The sequence below is a fragment of the Oryzias latipes genome, chromosome 21, assembly GCF_053564925.1.
Source record: "Oryzias latipes strain Hd-rR chromosome 21, Olatipes_Hd-rR_3.1".
Classification (NCBI taxonomy): Eukaryota; Metazoa; Chordata; class Actinopteri; order Beloniformes; family Adrianichthyidae; genus Oryzias; species Oryzias latipes.
In genome coordinates this window covers 29,371,403-29,390,010 of record NC_136257.1, presented here as the reverse complement: position 1 = coordinate 29,390,010, position 18,608 = coordinate 29,371,403, and the positions used below count along the sequence as shown (strand labels likewise).

At 39.0% G+C, this 18,608-nt stretch overlaps 1 protein-coding gene across 2 annotated transcripts in view; it reads left to right on the top strand.

The window, feature by feature from the left end:
• adarb1b (adenosine deaminase RNA specific B1b) overlaps positions 1-18,608 on the top strand; it is a 132,627-nt gene that overhangs the window by 93,196 nt on the left and 20,823 nt on the right. For both annotated transcript variants that reach the window (XM_023951137.2, XM_023951136.2), the window contains one exon: positions 12,082-12,156. In XM_023951137.2, the coding sequence (XP_023806905.1) occupies positions 12,129-12,156 (28 nt within the window). In that variant the 5' untranslated portion in view covers positions 12,082-12,128. The remainder of the gene's footprint in view (positions 1-12,081; positions 12,157-18,608) is intronic.

Here is an 18,608-nt window from a genome sequence, read left to right as displayed (position 1 = left end):
CGATAATGATAATATTTGCGGTATAAATACAAATGGCAAAACAACCAAAAACATCATTACCATTTCATTGCAACAGTTTGACCCTCATTGACGTAGGAGGCAAACATCTAACATAAAAGGGCTCATCTGATTGGTCAACAACGTGAAAGGGTCCATCCAATTGGTCAAATGCATAAATGGATTCATTTGTTATTTAAATGCTTCAAGCTGCCATAAGATTGTTTTAGCACATTTAAGGTAACAATTTAATGCGATTTTTGCTGACTTTTGCGATATGGATCTCGCACTGCTTGACATTGCGATAACAATAAATTTGCGGTATATTGTGCAGGCCGAGCCTTAAGCAAGTTTTGCAAGGTTTTCACTGCGTCAATATTTTGTACCAACAAAACTATAACTGTTGGTGGCAGACAAACGCTAGTTAAAGGTAGGAAAAAAATCTTCACTGCTCGTCCACTTTGACTGTGGTAGGATAAATGTGTGTTTAAGAACCCACGTTCCAGATTGTGTGTCTCATTCCCAGTGTGTCTGTAGCATCAAGAGAGCCTCCTGAGAATAAATGGTGAAAGAAAGGACAGACACCATATTAAGTTGTGTTAAAAAGCAGCTCCCCTGGTCTGCATTAGTAAAGTTTACATGTGTAAGTTGCCTCAACGTATCACTGTATGAGGCTTCTCCTGCAAAGTGCATGGATGGCACTATGTGCCAATGATTTATGCCTCGCTCACAACTGCCCTTATGGGTGGATGCGGACTGTCTGTTGGAAAAAATGGGCAAACCTGCATGGGGCACGCAGGTGGACTGCACAAAAAATCAAGGTCATAGATCCACTAATAGATGTTAGTCTATGGAGTGAATCAGGATGCCATAAGAGAACTAAAGAAGCTTCTCTGGCGTGCAGCATGACATCTTCTTGGTCAGCCTTTAAGGTCTAGTTGCCCTGAAGAACAGAATGTCGTGCGAACATGACCTGGATGACTGAGATCCGCACAAACTCAGCTTCGTAGCATGTTTCAAATCTGTTCAGCAGGTTTTTTATAGCATTCTTATTTACATAATAAGACGTCCAGACTGACTGCTAGGCCATAGAAAGAAGAGTTTTTGAATCTTTGCTCACAAATCTCAGTAAACTCTTGAAGTTTTTTCAAGAAAAATGGACCAAAGCTACTTCAAATACAGTTAATAATATACTCCCCAAATGCTTCTCTGTGAGAGTACAGTCGGACACTTTTCTATTCCATCTGGCATTTATTTAACTATGTGTCAAACTGCAGCTTGTGGATCCACACGGCTCCAAACGGACCATATAAAGACATTACGAGCTGATGTTTACCCTGGTCTCCTTGGAGGTGGATGCTGTTGCCACCTACCTCATTCTCTACCATACCCTTTGCTGTTCCAACAGAATTACATCCATGATAACACAAGTAGTCAAGCTGTGCTCAATATTTGACTGCAAAGTTAGTGTTGTATATTTTAGGAAGCCATTACAGTGGAGTTAAATCAAAGAACAGAAAACGATTCATGAAAGAGTATAAATGTATAAATTCTAACAACATAAAAAACAATACAATTTTGACAAAACTCTTGATTATTTATACTCAGCATTACAATGAATATTATATCAAAAGACATATAGTTATTGCATAAATAAAGGTGTACAGATGTATATTTCTGTTTTGTTAGGCTTTCTGGCGCTGCGTTTCCGTGTTTTGCTCTCAGCTGAGCATTTCCCCCACCGGCCTTGACGGCCAACGTGAAGCAAGGGCGTCCAGCTTCTTCCTCTGGTCCCCCCCACTGCCCCCCCCCCCCCCCCCCCCCCTCCAGTCCTGTTAGAGCTGAAGGGAGTCATATCCACTCACTGATGATTTATGACCACGCCTGATGTTAGCCCCAGTATTCTGCAGGTGTGCTCTAGTGTGTGTGTGTGCACTTTTGTAAGTTTCTGTGAGAAAAAAAGAAAACAGACTTTTAATGGGAATAGAAGAGAGAAGGTCACCAAAACACAGTTTGTTGGTTTAAAGATGCATTAAATAGAACATGAACAAATGAATTTTGGTCTTTTAATAGTTTAGTCGAATTTGCACTCAGGCTTTGAAACAATAGACACTTCACTAGAGGTGTAGCAAACATATTTCAAGTGCAAAGTTTAAAACATACAAACTTAACCATTTAGAATCAAGAAATATGGATACGTGTGCTTTTTTTTGTTTCCTTTGAAATTATGTCTGGAAAAAAAATATCATCTGTTTGAATGTACTAATTTCGTTCCACCTTGTGGTGGATGACAGTAACGACCCAAGAACCTTTAAGTAGTTCAATCAGCGCAGAGTTCTTCCAGTTCTTCCACTGTTTTTTTTATTTTATCTACGACTCAAAGAAACAAGTTTATCTTATTTTCACAAAGTGGTGCAATGGTAATTTTTCTCACCCCATAATTCATGGTTACTGTAGCGAACCTTCAAGAAAGCAAGCATCGTAATAGTTTAAACCATGTAGGCTAATGTGAACATGAAGTGATGAAAACCTTTTAGCCAGCTTTGCTTTTTACAAGCATTAAAAACAAATAGTATTTTGTTTCTAGAAATTTCAGACTCTTGGTTTTCTATGCTAATTTGTTATGTGAATTTTTTAGAAAGACAACAATATAATTCAGTTTGAAGTAATTATTTACATGGCTAACTATAGACGTCAGCAACACAGAAAACAAATCACAAGCTGACTTCAAACACTTGTAAGACTTCCTAATAATTTATTTTCTGCAGTTACTATCAACTTCACATCCTTTAGTATACTACATAATATATGTATGCAAGATATGTTGAGTCCGTTTTGTTATTTTTACTTCCCTAAGTGTCTTTTTGATGAGGTAATGACACAATAGTATTTTTTTTCTTAAGTTTTGTTCAGTAATCTGACTCTTTATCTGAAATTTTAAACACTAAATTTAGCCAAAACTATCTTAGCAGTTTTTATGAATATTAAATAATGAGGAAAATCAATTTTGTGGATGACAGAGAAGCTGACCAGAAATCCTAAATTGGAAATGCTGCACTGCAGACCAGAATGTTTATTTTGTTCTTGTCCAGGAATGCCATCATATCTTTTCTTCTCCATATTGCTTCTCTATCTGAATCTGCTCTCGTTGCTCCTTGAACCTTGACTCTGCAGGTCCAGTCCGTCAGAAGATCCATCAGAAAGGAAAGATTCACATCGATCCTCCTGCATTTAGCTTTTCCGTCACCTTTATTATTTCTACCAGCAGGTATTGATGAATGACTGCCTGTTACCTGTAAAAAAAAAAAAAAAAACAAGTGACTGTTTCAACCACTTATTTCTGCCTTCTATTGTTTTGTTTTGGCTATAGCGGTACCTCAACAGTAATGAATACATTATTACCGTCAGCAGGAGAAACATCAGTCTTTTTTAATTAGAGTCCCTCTATCAGTAGACTGGAAATTACACGGTGAGTTTCTGATTAGCATGAAATTGTTTTTGTAGCAGTTGTTTCTTCTCAAGTGTTATTTGGAAAATATTTTTAACACAAAATAATTGTAGCAAATGAAAAACGTACCACTAAGCGATGAGGAATCCGTTGGTTAGATGTCAAGTGAGGGTTGCGTAGCTTTCCCTAAAAGTAGACGTGTGTTAGATTAGAGCAGAGCGCTTTCTACTCTGGCTGTTCCACAGGCGTGTGTAGGTACTGCCCATTTGTCTTAATTCCCAGCTGAGCTTCGGCATTGGTCCATTAGCCGCGAGCCCTGGCACTGCACGGCAAACTGAAACGCCATCACAGAGAGCCGTCGGACCGCAGCAGTCACTGGAACAGGCTGCCAGCCAAGCAAAACAGCAAAACTCCGCTCTTATCAGCCTTCATGTTGATAAAAACTAAGGAGAAAGAAAATGAGGGGAAGAAACACAATGAAAGCATAATTTAACATGGAAAAGTACACATTGACATGATGTCATTTAGCTGTAAGCAGCTAATATTAACCTACGTTCTTGTCATTAAATATTCGTCTATGGAACCAACTTGAAACCATTTTTTTCCCAGCAAAGGCTGATGTCACATGCTGAAAATTGGCTGATGTCACCACCTCTTCTTAAAACGAACAAACTCATTTTGCAAATGTGCAAGTGGAAGATTGAAGAACTGGTGTGTATGTCAGCGTAGGTACTCCTTTTATGAGTGCTTATCATTATAAAAAAGGGGCTTATTTGCTGAAAACTGCTGCATCTCAGATTACACAAGCCTCAGTTAACCCTTTAAGTTACAGTAACGCCTCGCAGTTAACGCAATTCCTACAGATTCTTTAAGCGGACAATTTGCTTTGCACTCACATGCACCACTTTTAATAGCGCTTGACATCCTTCGAAGTACCTTAACTTTTCATCTACGCAATTAACGTTATACCAGCAAATGCTGAAGTGGAGACAAGTCATTTTGCGCTAGTATGCAAAACTTTGCAAAAGTAAATTGTGTACTCAATCAATGTAAACCAGCTTATTGTGACAGGAAAAGAAGCGGGCTTGCACTAACAGGGCAAAGCCCCTTTTTTGTCCATGTCTGAATCCATTGGAATGGCGTTAATTGCGTAAATGATTGAAGAGTTACAACAGTTCAAAGAGTGTGGGTTATCTTGCTGTCGCTGGTAACAGCTCCAGCCTTAAAGGTTTAAACGTTGTTGTTATTACAGCTTTGAGAATCAATTAGGATCACGATAACTGCGCAGATCATCGAAGAGTTACGGTAATTCAACGGTAATACAGTAATTTTCTGTTAGCTGGGACAACTCTGGTGTTAAAGGATGGATGGATGGATGGATGGATGGATGGATGGATGGATGGATGGATGGGTGGGTGGGTGGGTGGATCTTAATTTGTCATACCATGGTCCGGGTGAATACTCGATTCTGATTGGCTGCTGGGTGTGCATTAAAACCTGACAACTGCACTGGTCAGTGGTAAAAACTTACTACTGAAAAGAATAATTACTACTTAAAAAAGTGTACAACTGGTAACTTAAAACAGGTACTCCCAACTTCACATAAAAAATGTATAGTCCTACTGAGACAGAAATTAATTCAGATCAGGACTCGGGTGTTACCAGTTTGGTCCTTTGTTTCTCCTAAACAACAGGACTGGTCTTCTCAGTTAGTGTACAATCACAGTGTATATTTATAGCAGATCTCCTTTCAAACCTGTTTAGTTCTCTGAAAGCCTCAGTATACTAACTAAATTATACATTTACCTGAAATACAAAAAAAGAAACTGGTTTGCAAATGTATCCTGACAGGCCAGAATGCAGTAAGAGTCTAAGGTAATGGAGCAGCATGAAGAGAGCCGTCCTTTGTGCAAACCGGATTCATGTCCCCTGAATTTAAAGAATCCTTGGTGTTTGCGCGGAAAGGTCAGGCAAAGAGGTTTACTAGAGGCTGCAGGGGGGAAAATAGGTTAAATCTGCTGTAACAAAACTCAAAACGTTGTAAAAAACACATTAAACCATGAATACTGAAATATATTGTACCATGAGGACTAAGGTCTAAGGACTAACGAGGGCAATTAATTGAGTATACCAAATGAAAAACCCACTACTCCTATCCCATAATGCACTTTGTGTTAGCAGAGAATGACTTTGAGGATTTACCTTCCAACACATCTTTAAGCCTTAATTAAAACTGCCCTTACGAGTACATACGGGTTGTCTGGGGGTGAAAAATGGGCAAATCTGTATTGTGCACACCAAATATCAAGGTTGTAGAATGGGTGTACTGCGGGAGAAAGGTTGTAGCAAGAACGTAACCCTTGTGCTATCTTGTGGGGGTCCAGATGACCCTACTCCCAATGTTAACGTGCCTCCCAGGCAATAGGGTTGGTAGTAGGGTCATGTGGACCCCTACTCCCAACGTCAACGTGCCTCCCAGGCCTCCAGTCATCTGGACCCCCACAAGATAGCACAAGGGTTACAAGGCACGTGAGGGGAAGTTAAGGTAAAACCGTGGAGACATAAGCAGGTCGTGTAGATTTTTCATTCTTTTAAACCCTCCTAAATCTCCCAAATGAAAACCCTCATTGGTGCTTTTCACGTGATAAGACCGTGCCCCTTGGATTCAGCCTAGCTGTTTGTATGGGCATCCTACAGGTGTCCCAGTCTATGTGGCATTTTCAGGCAGCTTACTAATGACTAGAGTGTGGAGTAAGGGCACCGTACAACAGCTTCCCCCGTACGTCATAAGTACGTGCAACTTCCATTAGCCTTAGGAATATTTCACACTAACCACACGCCCAATGGTACGTTCCATTTTTATGACGTTTCCGCAGGAACCTTAAGGGAACTGCAAGACACAGCTGCGCTCCCGTTAAGATGCAGCTACGCCTCTGTACTACCCTCCACGGGCCCAGACAACCCAAAAACCCGCAGAAGCCGTATGAGTTAACATCTTCCGCTTGTTTTTGTTCCTGTCCTTGTGCTGTTTGGTCATGATTGGGGGGAATGTCGCTGGAGGAAGGTTGTGGAGAATGCTCCATCAACTCATCCATTTCAAGATGTTTCTGAGGGAAGACGGAAAAAGAGAAGAAAGCGTGACTGTCCTGATGGTGGGGATGCTTCCCATCTGTTCCAGTTTATTATTGGCAATACCGTAATGTGTTTAGGGCCTCAGATTAATCAGTCCTTGTGTGGAGCATCACATTCTTATTTAACTGCAAGTTTTTCATGAGAAGAATCATTTCTGATAAAAACATCTCATGCTCAAAGTTTTAAATTCGCTTTCTTAAGAGTTTTATCCTCACTCAATAAAGGTTTTAGTTGTTGGATTTGATAAAAACCGTTGAAATGGAAAGTTTGCAACGTGCGCTGTTTTCTACAGTATGAACTCCACAGTCTGCCAAGGGCAGACCTTTCCATCTGCCTCTGTTTTTAGGGAGATAATGATTTGATTTCACCTGAAATAGGATTGCATTTTCCATCTCTTTTGTCCTCTGTTCTTCCCTCACCTCAGCTCTCCTCCACCCACTACGCCTCCCCTCCGTCAGTCCGGCCATTCCGGGTACTCCCTCCACAGCGACTGTTCTCTGCGGCGAGCGAAGGATGAGAGACAAATCAAAACCGCCTTATTTCCCCTCAGCCCCTCTCACCATGCCAGATTGAATTTGAGGCTTTTCATCTTCTTTCTCATCTTTCCCCCCTCCCTGCCTCCCTGGGCGTCCACTCAGAATTACCTGGAACCAGGCCGTCTCACAACTTGATGACGCATTATCATTTATGCATGTGGATGGAGATGGTGTGGCTCTCTCAGCTCCTATTATTTTGACTCACTTTATATCCTCTGCTTGTGTCTTTCATGTTTAAAGGTGGGGGAACGGTCGGTCTGTCCAGGATTCCATCTCGACTCTATCAATTTCATACTGAGGCTACAGGCATGCAAATGTCCAGATTATTATTGCTGATGTCAGCACAAAAAAACACAAGCAAACCCATTTCATTCTTTGCTTTTGTTGTCCTAATATATTTATACATACAAACATTAAATGTAAGTTTTTTTTTTTAAATTATCAATAGATGTCTCTTAAGTGTACTGTTTAAAATATCAGTATTGGTTAGGGATCCAACAACTCACTCTACTCCATGATTTGGGTCAAACCTAAATTTTTAGGGCATCCTTCTGTTACAGATCGATACATTATTCCAAAACAAAAACCTAAACATTGGCGAAAATCCTTTTTTTAAATTAGCCAATAAGTAACATGATCTTTCAGTTGGCTCATACTAAGCCTTGTGTAATGTAAAAAACAAGATAAATACTAAATCCTTTCAATATAAACATACTGGTATGCAGTAATAATAATAATAATAATAATACATTTTATTTCAAACGCCTTTCAGGTCACCCAAGCTCACTGTACAAGGTTAAAAATAAGAAAAACAGAATAAAACATCAATAAGAAATGATCAGAGTAAAGCATAAAGCCATAAAAACAGGATAGAAAAACAGACAAATGAGGATGTATTAACTGAACGGGTTAACTGGATGATTGTTTGAAGAGATGAGTCTTGAGTTTGGATTTGAACAGTGGCACTGAGTCGGTATTGCGTAGATCCGGAGGAAGAGAATTCCAGAGCAGTAGGGTTAAAAAAGGTTCCCCTGGTTTAACGGTGTGACATATGGTTGTCAGTAGAAATTAGTGGCATCCCAAGTATTAATACACCTTTGAGTCTGCCTTAAAGTTAAAGAAATAGTCATTCTTTGGTAAAGTCAATATGTATACCATTTATTTGATTTAATCCAAAGGGTATTTGCTTTTTATCATATAGAAATAATATATAAAATTACAAAATATATTAAATTAGATTAAATTCATTGATAAAACCTTCAAGATTTCTTTAGTTTTTGGTTTTAATTTTTTCCCCCCCTTATGTTTTATTGAAAATCTTGCCCTTTTGAACTGGCCTCTTACTCGGATCTGCACTTTGTAAGCTAACATGCAACACTCTGCTGCTTTAGCCTGATTGAAGAAGTCGTTATTGATTCATGACCAAGCTGGTCTCATATGAAGCTCAAAGCTGACACGCATCCAGATGCTGTTTGAAGTTCACCGAATAAGAAAAGGGGGAATGAAAATTGAGTCTTTGTTCGTTTTTCAAACCTAAAATTTCCTCTACTGCACTAAAAATCTAAAAACTAATGAAATCTTGAACACAAAGTCTCACTGCAGCATATAGGGACTGTAGAGGTAACCAGTGGTGCATGCAGATGTGGAGCTCAGAAGCAGGGGGGCCACCTGGTCTCTACTACCTGAGAAAAATGACTCCCACTTGGTTGGGTCTCCTCGCACCCACCCTCTCTTTCAGTTACCCCTTCATTTTCAATTATGCGTTGGAATATGAATCTTTAATAGGGTGATAATTGTGGTAGCATATTTGCTGTCACCCACCATTAGCCCAGATTAATTAGCCCATTTAGTTTAGCTTAAGAAAGTGTCTGGCTGAGGAATGGGGGCACTGATGGAAGGCGGACAGGGGAAAGTAGAATCAGCACAATATGCTTCATATTACGCTGCCATCTTTTCACGCATCTTCTGTGTCCTTCTGGTCCTCGCTTCCTTGCTCTTGTCTCCTGGTCCTTCTTCAATTCTTCTGTTGCATCAAGCTAAACTCTTTTTTTTGTTTTCTTTAATGAAAAAGAATTTATGTTGAGCAGTAACATATATTAGTGAAAACATTTTCTGTTAGTAGGCAACTGAAATAAAAATGCTGTCATTGCCAATCAATGAAATCAAGATATAAACGTTTTGTCCATGAATAATTTATTTTTTTAGGCACTGATTACATTTGTTGAGGTGCACCTACACAGACATAGAAATGCATGTTTTTCTGTTGTTGCTTTTATGTGAATTTGTGTGTTTTGAACTACAGTTCTCAAGAACCAAAGGTATCTCCTTACAATGATGGACTGTAAGAAATGAGTGGAGTTTATGCCGCAAAGCATCAAACGAACTTTATCTTTATCTAGGCGCACTTAAAATCCCTACATCCTCTCAAAAATCGACAGAACATGTTGTAAATGAGTTACGGTTGTGCTTAAACTTATTTTCTGTGGTACCAGGCGCTCAGAAAACAGTGAAAATGTTTTCACATGACTGTGGTAAGCGGTCAGAGCATTATGGGTACCATTCCTCAACAGTGAACCAATAATTGGCCTCTCTCCACATTGTGCAGAGGCTGCTGATTAGTAAATATATAGGCAAACATGAAGAACAACACTTTCACTAGAAAAACGTCCCATCAACCTGTCTGACCAATCGCCTTCCTTTAGGCATTCTTAGTATTTTGTTTTGGTTAATGACCCTTATAATTTAGTGTGCCTTATGTTACAAAATAATATGGTTGATGAAAATAGTTGTGTTGGAAAAAGAAACATAAAAGACGGACCTGATTGATGGCAAAATAAAAGCAAAGAAAAGAATCTGTCTTACGTGACTTTTAAAGGGTAACTCGATAGTATATCAACTTTTACTTTGGCTGTCTACCTGTATAAATTGGGCTTTAAAAGTGCTGACTGTAGGTCCTTGCCAAATTTTTGTTAATTTGATATAAACTTGATTAATTCCTGAAATTATATTCTACAACCGTCTATGTGCTGCCCCCTAGTGGTTGAGACAAGGCGGTAAAGTAGAATTTTTTATGATTGGTCAGCTGGTGTAACTCCCAAGTCATTTCAGAAGTCTCATGTCATGCTCTGCAGATCTAGTATAAAAGACCCAAGCATTTTTAAACACTTCCCAGGACGGCAGAGCTCGCTCAGCAGCGCCGAGAGCGGCGGAGCTCGCTAAACCGGCCTGGGCGGCCGGCTTGACAGCATAAACGGAACCGCTGCGGGATGGGGAGGCAGCCTTCCTGGGACCTCCTGAACTTTATCATTTTGTTCTTGTTTTCATCAAGAAAATTTTAAAAATCCTCCAGTTAACTCAAGCTAACCTCACTTTCAACCACAGATCAAGACCACACCTCCCCTGCTCAGCCCGCCTCCCCATGTGCATTATTCAAATCTGGGCTGAGAGTGGAGTCATCCTCCAGACTTCCTGTTGTGTTCCCCTTTAACATTCCTCAGGATGGTTGAACAGACTCTATATTGGTTATTAAAATGCAGTTTTTACAGCAGCGTTCACCAATTTATTCAGATTCAACAAGTAAAAATAATTTGACAGGATTCACTGTCTGTTAGACTGGGACTGTTAACTTTTCTTCTTTTGGAAGTTAGAAATAATAAAAATTCAAAGTACTTGGCCTCATTGTTCTCAGCTTTGGAGAGATTGCAAAAAGGTGAAAGCAGGCAGTGTGGAGTAAGTGGATGAAAGTGTCAGCAGCACTTTGTGACAGGGAGAGGAAAGTCAAAGAGAAAATTAGCATATTTCAGTGACAGAGGGAGCAGCAGGCGGCTAAGCTGAAGATGGTGGTGTTCTTCTTGGTTGTGATGAAGATAGACGGCGTTTGAAATGAGCGGAGGAACAGCTTAGGACGGACGTTTTTACTGAAACAAAGTGTCACCAAAGCCAGATTGATGTTTTGGACGTATGCAGGCTGAGTATTGTTTTTGTTTTTTAAAGGAGAAAAATGATCTTTTAAGTTTGGTTTCTTGTGTGAAGAGTTTTGATTTAGACAAGAAACAAGAAATCTGTAAAGTTGTAAAACGCATAACAGGAGATCATTTAAGAAAATGGCTTAAAGTCCTCAAAGTTCCCGTTTTCAAAGTATTCCCAGTGGAAATTATGCCGTTTTTAGCCAAAATAAAAATTCTCAGTTCATCAGAAATTAACCTTTGAGTTGTGGGCGGGACTGCTGGTGCATAGTAAGCCCGCCCATATTTCCCGTCATCCATCTGTTTACATGCTCTCCTGCTAGCTTACAGCTCCGCACGCCCTCAATCTAACGTTAGCGGTGACACATATATGGCAAGCAGTGCAAAGTTTGGAGCCAGGAATTAGCTGGCTTCAAACTAAAACGAAGACGTTCTTGGATCTAATTTTCCGCTAGTGGATCCATTGGAATGGGGCGGAGCAAGGAGCTTGTGGCCCGTCCATTTGGTTCTTTTACGTAACAGCTACAAGTTTTTTGTCTGCTCCCAATTCACAACAATTTCAATAAAGAAAAACTCAGACTTTATGCTGACATGTCTTTATTAATGTCCGCCAGTGTCAGAAAAATGCCACAAACCATTTTTTTAATGAAGCTTTAATCGCTCCCTCCACCTTGGGATGTGTGTACATGTGGGGGGGGGGGGGGGGGGGGGGTTGTCAGGGGGACAACTTGGCTGTGTTGTCACCAGCTGTATATCTCCCAGCAGCCAGTGGGAAATGAGGTCTAATCGCGGGGATATTAAAGTCACAATAGACTGCTCCTGCTATTACGGCCTGTCAGCCCTGGCCTCCTCTCTCACCTTGATATCTCTCGGTCTCTGAATATTTATATGCTTACATCAGCGTGTGCACGTCTCTGTGTGTGCGTGCCGAGCTGGAAATTCATCATTGCCGTTGCTTCTCTGTCCACGCTCAACGCCGCCCGCCTTTTCTGTCTTCCGACAGGTGCAGCGGGGGCGAGGCTGCTCTCAGGTCAGAGCAAACCCATCACCATGGATGTGGATGAGGAGGAGAACATGAGTGAGTTCACCTTCACTTTCCCTCCCCCTTTTTTTTCTCCATCCAGGTCCTTCCATTTAAATACCACTCTGTGCTTTTGCTGCCCTCCTCTGTCGCTCCGCCCATCTGTCCTTCTCCTTTTCTGTTGTGTAATCAGTGTAAACTGAATTTTATTTATTTTATTTATCTATAACAGATGACTATATAATCAAGTGAAATAAAGCAACATGCAATGTCACACAAATTGAAGCTCAAATCCACCAAAAAAGCAAACAAAAGTCACTATCTGAATTCAAAAAATAAAATAAAATAAAGGCCTTGGATTGGAAAAGTCCTACAGTGATGTATATGTTTCGGCTGCAGCAAGTTATTGAACTTAACTTTTACAAAGTTTACACTTTCTTCATCAAGTAGAAAAAAAAGACTTTTCTACATAAAGAAAACAAATCCAAAGGCAGTGTCATCCACTACATACGTTCTATGCATGTTGCATGGATAAAAATGTATCATACGTTAGAAAAGGGAGAAAGTTGCGGTCTTTACATCGAATCTTTACAGATGTATTACGAATAAACCACCTTAAAACCACAGAAGAAGTATTAATAAACCACGCTAAGAACCCGTAAATCAACATAGAACATGAACCGTGCGTGATTATTGTGCTGTTTATGCCATTCATTAGTGATTTGTGCTTCAATATGGGCCGTACATGTGGAGAGGTCGTGAAACGCCACAAATTTGTGTATGCATCTCGCACAAATCACGTACAATTGTGCACGATTTACGTAATAATTGCTTATAAACTGCGTAAAATTCGCCAGGACTGCAGTTTTTAACATCTCAAAAATAAATTTACGTAAAGACATTTTGGCTGAAACACTTGACTGACATCGGCGCACATTGCAGGAAACACTTATGTTCATGTCCTTACGAATATCACACATGTCTCACGAAAGACTGAAATTACGGTATATATGGAGAAAATTTGCAAAATGTACTTAGTGGCTGTGTGACATGACCTTAAGTTCATCAAATCAAGTTTCATTCTTTAGGAGTCGCACACGTGACCACAAAGACTCCAGAGCAAAGTGAAAGCAACATTTAGCCCAACATTTTTCTCCTCATGTTGAAAAGGAACATGGAACACAGAAACTGGAAGACTTTAAGTGTTCCGTCAAATCATTATTATTTACAAAAGTCCTAGATGAGTCTGTAAAACATCTCACTACACAATTTATCCACTTTTCTCAGACAGACGTGAACATTTACACTCTTGTTTAAACTCTCAAAGTTCAAACTTTCATAGGAACATAAGTCAATTTTTTGTAGAATGAAAGCAAAGATCTGCTGATCAACGATTTAGAATTCCTTCTGTACTTGACACACGGCATGGAGGAGATTATTCACGATTTCTACAGCCAATCAAGACGCAGAACAAAATGCACTGTAAAAAAAAATTAGCATGCAAAATTGCACAAAATAAATCTGTGAAAAAGTGAAACCCCAAAATATAGAGGGATTACTGTACAGAAACAATTAAAAGAAGATGTTCAAAAATTAAAATACAGAACACTTTCATTGACCTTTATTTGTAGGAATCATAGATGGCAGTGAGCATGTGTTTTCTGTTTTCAATGTTAAAGCGCTTCTCGCTGCACAAAATGCACGAGAAGCGCTATTTTATAAATAAAGTTTGATTTTGATTTGATAAACAGAAGTCAGTGAAAAAAAATCGAAAAGGATCAATGTTTATGCAATCAATCAATCTTTATTATTATCTGTTCAATAGAGTAGATTCAACCACACAACTTAGCAATGTTTAACAGTGTGACAGCAGCTTTGAAATCACTTATCAATAAGAAACACGAAGAAGAAAAAGCGTTGAAGTCGCTACAGAGTACCAGGAACCAAAAAAGTTACATTTTCAATTCTCATGATCATACATCAGATGTATTAAATCCAGATTTTAACTTTAAAAAAAAAACTATTTCCACCAAATCCATCGTATTTCCGTCATCATAGAACAAAACAAAAATCTAAATGAAAATAACAGGCATTAAGTCGAAGTAATTAAATATTTTTAGTCTGTGCTTTGGTTCAGTTTAAAAAGAAAGAAATGTATAAAACTCCCTCATAACAAGAGGAAAACAATTATTAACTTTTACTGGGTGTTCTTTATTCTTTTTTTTTATGAAAAAACAGTCATTCTAAAAGAAAGCTGTCAGTGATTGCTACAAAGCAGCTCCACTTATGTAGGTTAAATCTTTGTTGAAGAAAATGAGGATGGGAGGAATCCATATGGCCCGTCATAAATAAAACATACTAGTCTAAACCTCTTAAACGTGTGAAGCTAATACAACTTCTTTTATGTATTTAATTGTAATGATGGAAAAAATGTGTTTTTTAAACATTTTTTTTGTAAAGGAAATGCGTAACTTTAAGAGTATTTTAAAATGTTAGGGACCAGCAGGATGATGATGCAGGAGTCATCCTAAAAGCATGCAGTGATGTTGGGTATCTTAAAAATGTTAAGTTAGCTGCCAAAATAAAAGTTCCTGGAGGATTTTCCTCATGCAGAACTGACCTAATAATTATTATTATTATTATTATTGTAATTATTATGCAGAACTGACCTCTAGAGTCCAGAACTCAGTGATGGTCCTCCAAAATAGTACTAGAGAGGACAACTTATGGAGTGGGACCCCTCCATCATCCATACCAGAGAGTGGACATCAATAAAAGGAACATTTTGGACATTAATTAATGTCCAAATTAATTAATGATCTGAATCGATCCTTAATAATTCAATAACACATCCATAAAAGTAGAGATCGAATTTTTTTTGTGCCTTTCCTTTTCCAGTAACTAACACAAATCAGCAATTAGGCCACAGTCTGCTAGCTTGATGCTAACGTATAATAGAATTTCCAACAGGATGGCTAATGCTAATGATTTTTCGGCCTACACTTACATTGCTGACTAAATGAACAGCTTTATGTTCTCACAGTCAGGATTTTTCCAAACTCTTTTAAGAAAACTTTTTTTTTAAATAACCATTTGTGGTCTAAAGCTCAGTTTTTTGCTCAAATCTTCTAGAATAAAGTGTAATGCTATAGGGCGAGCTCCACTTAGTGGTCGAACTCAAACGCCCTCCAGGGCGTTTACACATTTATCTCTATGTAAATTCAAAATTGAATTGAATTGAATCGCATAAATCAAAAGAATCGATCCCCGCTCTGGTGATTCGACTGGATTCCAGAAATTATAGGTGATACCCAGCCCTACGAATAAAGGCTTTAGCTTTGATTTGATGAAGGACAGCTGATGATGTCCAAAGACTCTAAGTTCAAGAAACATCAAAACAAAACTGGTATAATCCAGATCATTTAAATAAAGTTAATTAGTCTTAATTTGATTTTTTTTTATCACTAACTGATAACGTTGGAATAGTTTCAGCTTTTTTAAACAAACAGCTTTTTTAAGTTTTTCAGTAGGTGTTAATCAAAGCTAAAGATCATCCAATAAAACTCTGTAAATGACAGTACAGGGATATGTGATAAATAGATGGTTCTATTTTCTGATTCGGAGGCTTAACTTTGAGTCTTGTAGACACATGGAGCCCCCATGTTTCCCCATCTCCAGTATGCACTACTTTTAGAAAAGTATTTTTTTTACATCCTAGTCATTCTAACTTGTGGTCTTTAACTAATAGTTTGGAGCTGTGGAATAGAGTTTCTATATCTTTGTGCAGATCTGTCATCCCATTAAAAAGGTATCTGCCTTCCCAAGAGCACAGGCAGATGATTCTTACTGCAGCGTCGTGGCTCCTTTATCAGGATGTCTCGCATGTCAGATGACTTTACTGCAAAAAAAAAATCTTTGTTTTCCTTTTGTTTCTGAAGCGTTGCTTTGACTTTTTTTCTATAAAGGGGGATATGAAAAGTGCATTTGAAGATGAAGCACAGTTCTAGCCTGTTTCCTTAGCACCAAGGGAAAGCCAGAGGAAGACATGAAAGAAACGTTGAACTTTTATGTGACAGCCTTGGCAGATCTCCAAACTCTTTTTATCACAGGAAACAACCCGCATCAAAACGCCAGCGAGCTGTGACACAAACTTTGTTTTTGTCTGCAAATTAGCTTCTTGTAAACTCCAAAAAACATTAAGACTGAGACAATGCAAAAACTTAGCAGTGGTTTGTGTTGACCTATGCTGATTACACAAAAGCCCTGCATGGTGGCGAGCATACCTGCATGTGCGTGCTGGAATGTGGTGGGCGAGTGGTGCAAGTGTTTTAATCATTGTTCAGCTAAAATTTTTCATTTGGGTGCATGCCTAGTAGAGATCTCTCCTGCGTATGTATTTAACAGGAAGATTTGGGGGGGGGGGGATAAAAAGAGGTATCTGCCTTTTTTATTGTATGTGCAGCCTTTGATTTAATTTCCATAATATTTATATTTGTCGTTGACAAATTGTCACAGGCAGATTTAGATGTTTTGCATCATATTTTTATCCCTAAATGTAGAGAAATAATAAGTTTAGTGTAAATTTGCAGAAAAGCAATACATAAACTGCAGTAAACTGTTCCAAGTTTTCTTTTTACTTATGTCGCCATTGACTGTATATGCGAACTGGAATTAGTGACTCCTCCCCCTGGCATTCCAAACAGGAAGTACCAGCTGGCTCCAAGAAGATAAAATCCCATAGACTTCTATAGTGACATAAATAGCTATTGCTCTGTCATTAATTTTGTCAGAATAATGCTCTGATATCCTTTTTGGTACAAATTCTTGATAATCTGACATGTTTTCATTACATTTTTTCTGAAGTATTGAAGTTAAAAACTGGCCGATCAAAAGCCTCAATAAAAGAAGGTGGTCTCACGTCCAACATTCAAGCATTTGTGTAATGTCTGGACTATCTCCCAACTCTCCAAATACAAAAAAAACAAAACATTTTGTATGGGGAATATCTTTTGCCCTAGATTTTAAAAGGAATTCGGAAAGCAATCCACAAAGTAAAAACCCAATTAATACGAGCATTTTACGACTACTATTTATGAATCCACTGTGTTCTGAAGATGACGACGCTGATGATTTATTAAAAATATACAGTAAAGTACTTATTTTTCCGCAAAACTTGTTCAGATGCAATCGTTTTTGGTTTATACTCCCCAATCTAGTGACCATCGACGCAGACTGGTTTTCATAGCCCACTATGACATGAGAAGTAAAGGAATTCGGACACAACCTTAACTGACAGCAAGTCCACATTCCACTTTAAGTTGTAGGGGTGTGAACTTCCAACAAGCTCACTCCTGATTGGCGAGAGTGGTTGCCATAGAAATGCTGACTCAGATCGCCCCGGGCTAATTACCGCTTACTGACGACTTTGTGTTCCAACATCGAGGTGTCTTTATTGCAAAAAAATGGCGACTGAATTGACTTTTGTTGGAGCGGGGTGGGGGGGGGGGGGGGGGGGGGACCACTGTCTATGAATGATGTCACACTATCTCAGTCCAGTTCTCATATATGGTCAATGATTGTAGCACATCGTGATCCTTTCCCTGTCGCGTATTCCTGCACCTAAAGCCAACTTTTATTTATTGGGTTAATCTGCTGAATGGATGAAAAAATGTAAATCTGTTGCATGTTTTTAAATCATCTGAATGTGCATCTTTTGGTTTCTCTGGGATTGAATCTTCCTTTCTGGTGTTTTTTTCTTTATTGCTTCCACACGTCTGGGTGCAGATGGTCACTGCATGAAAAGAAACGAAAACTTTTTTCTGACAACCTTCATTGGGGGGGGATCTCAGAGGCGTAGGGTCTTACAAAATGCTATAGTGACCTTTTCTGTATTCAGACCTTTTTTAATTTTTTTTACATTTTCAAAATTCCAAGCATTTTACTTTCCACCGTGTCACCAGTCCAGCCTTTAGGATCCTGCTGTGGGTGGAGTCTTCTCCTTCTGCCTCTTTGATGTGCTCTCCTCTTTGCCTGGTCCTCAGCTCCTCCCCCCTGCACTACTCCCCCTGCACTCCCTCAACCTGACTTTCAGTCTCACTCATCCACACTGCGGCCTCTCTTTCTCTTGAGTACCGCAAGGAGTAACCTATCAAGCCTTTGCTGGAGGATGTTATAAATGAAAATTTTCCCAACATTCCATCCACTTTGTTAGCTGTAATCAGTGAGATGTGTTCCCCACTGAAAAAAAAAGTGTTCAGGCCTTCGTTCTATCTGAGCTATAAAAGCCTAAACTGAGTGTGGAAAGCACTGTTCCATTGTGTACTTGTGTGACTGTCCGTCAGTGCTGACATGTGACTGTGTGTGTGTTTTTTTTAAAGATCTCTGCAAAAAAAAAGAGCCTAAAAATTTGCTTTGATATACCACTATTACAATTAAGCTAGAATGTTTAAAGTAAAAGAGAGATTTAAATCAAAACCTGCTTTTTTCCAAAAACAGTGCTTTTGTTGTTA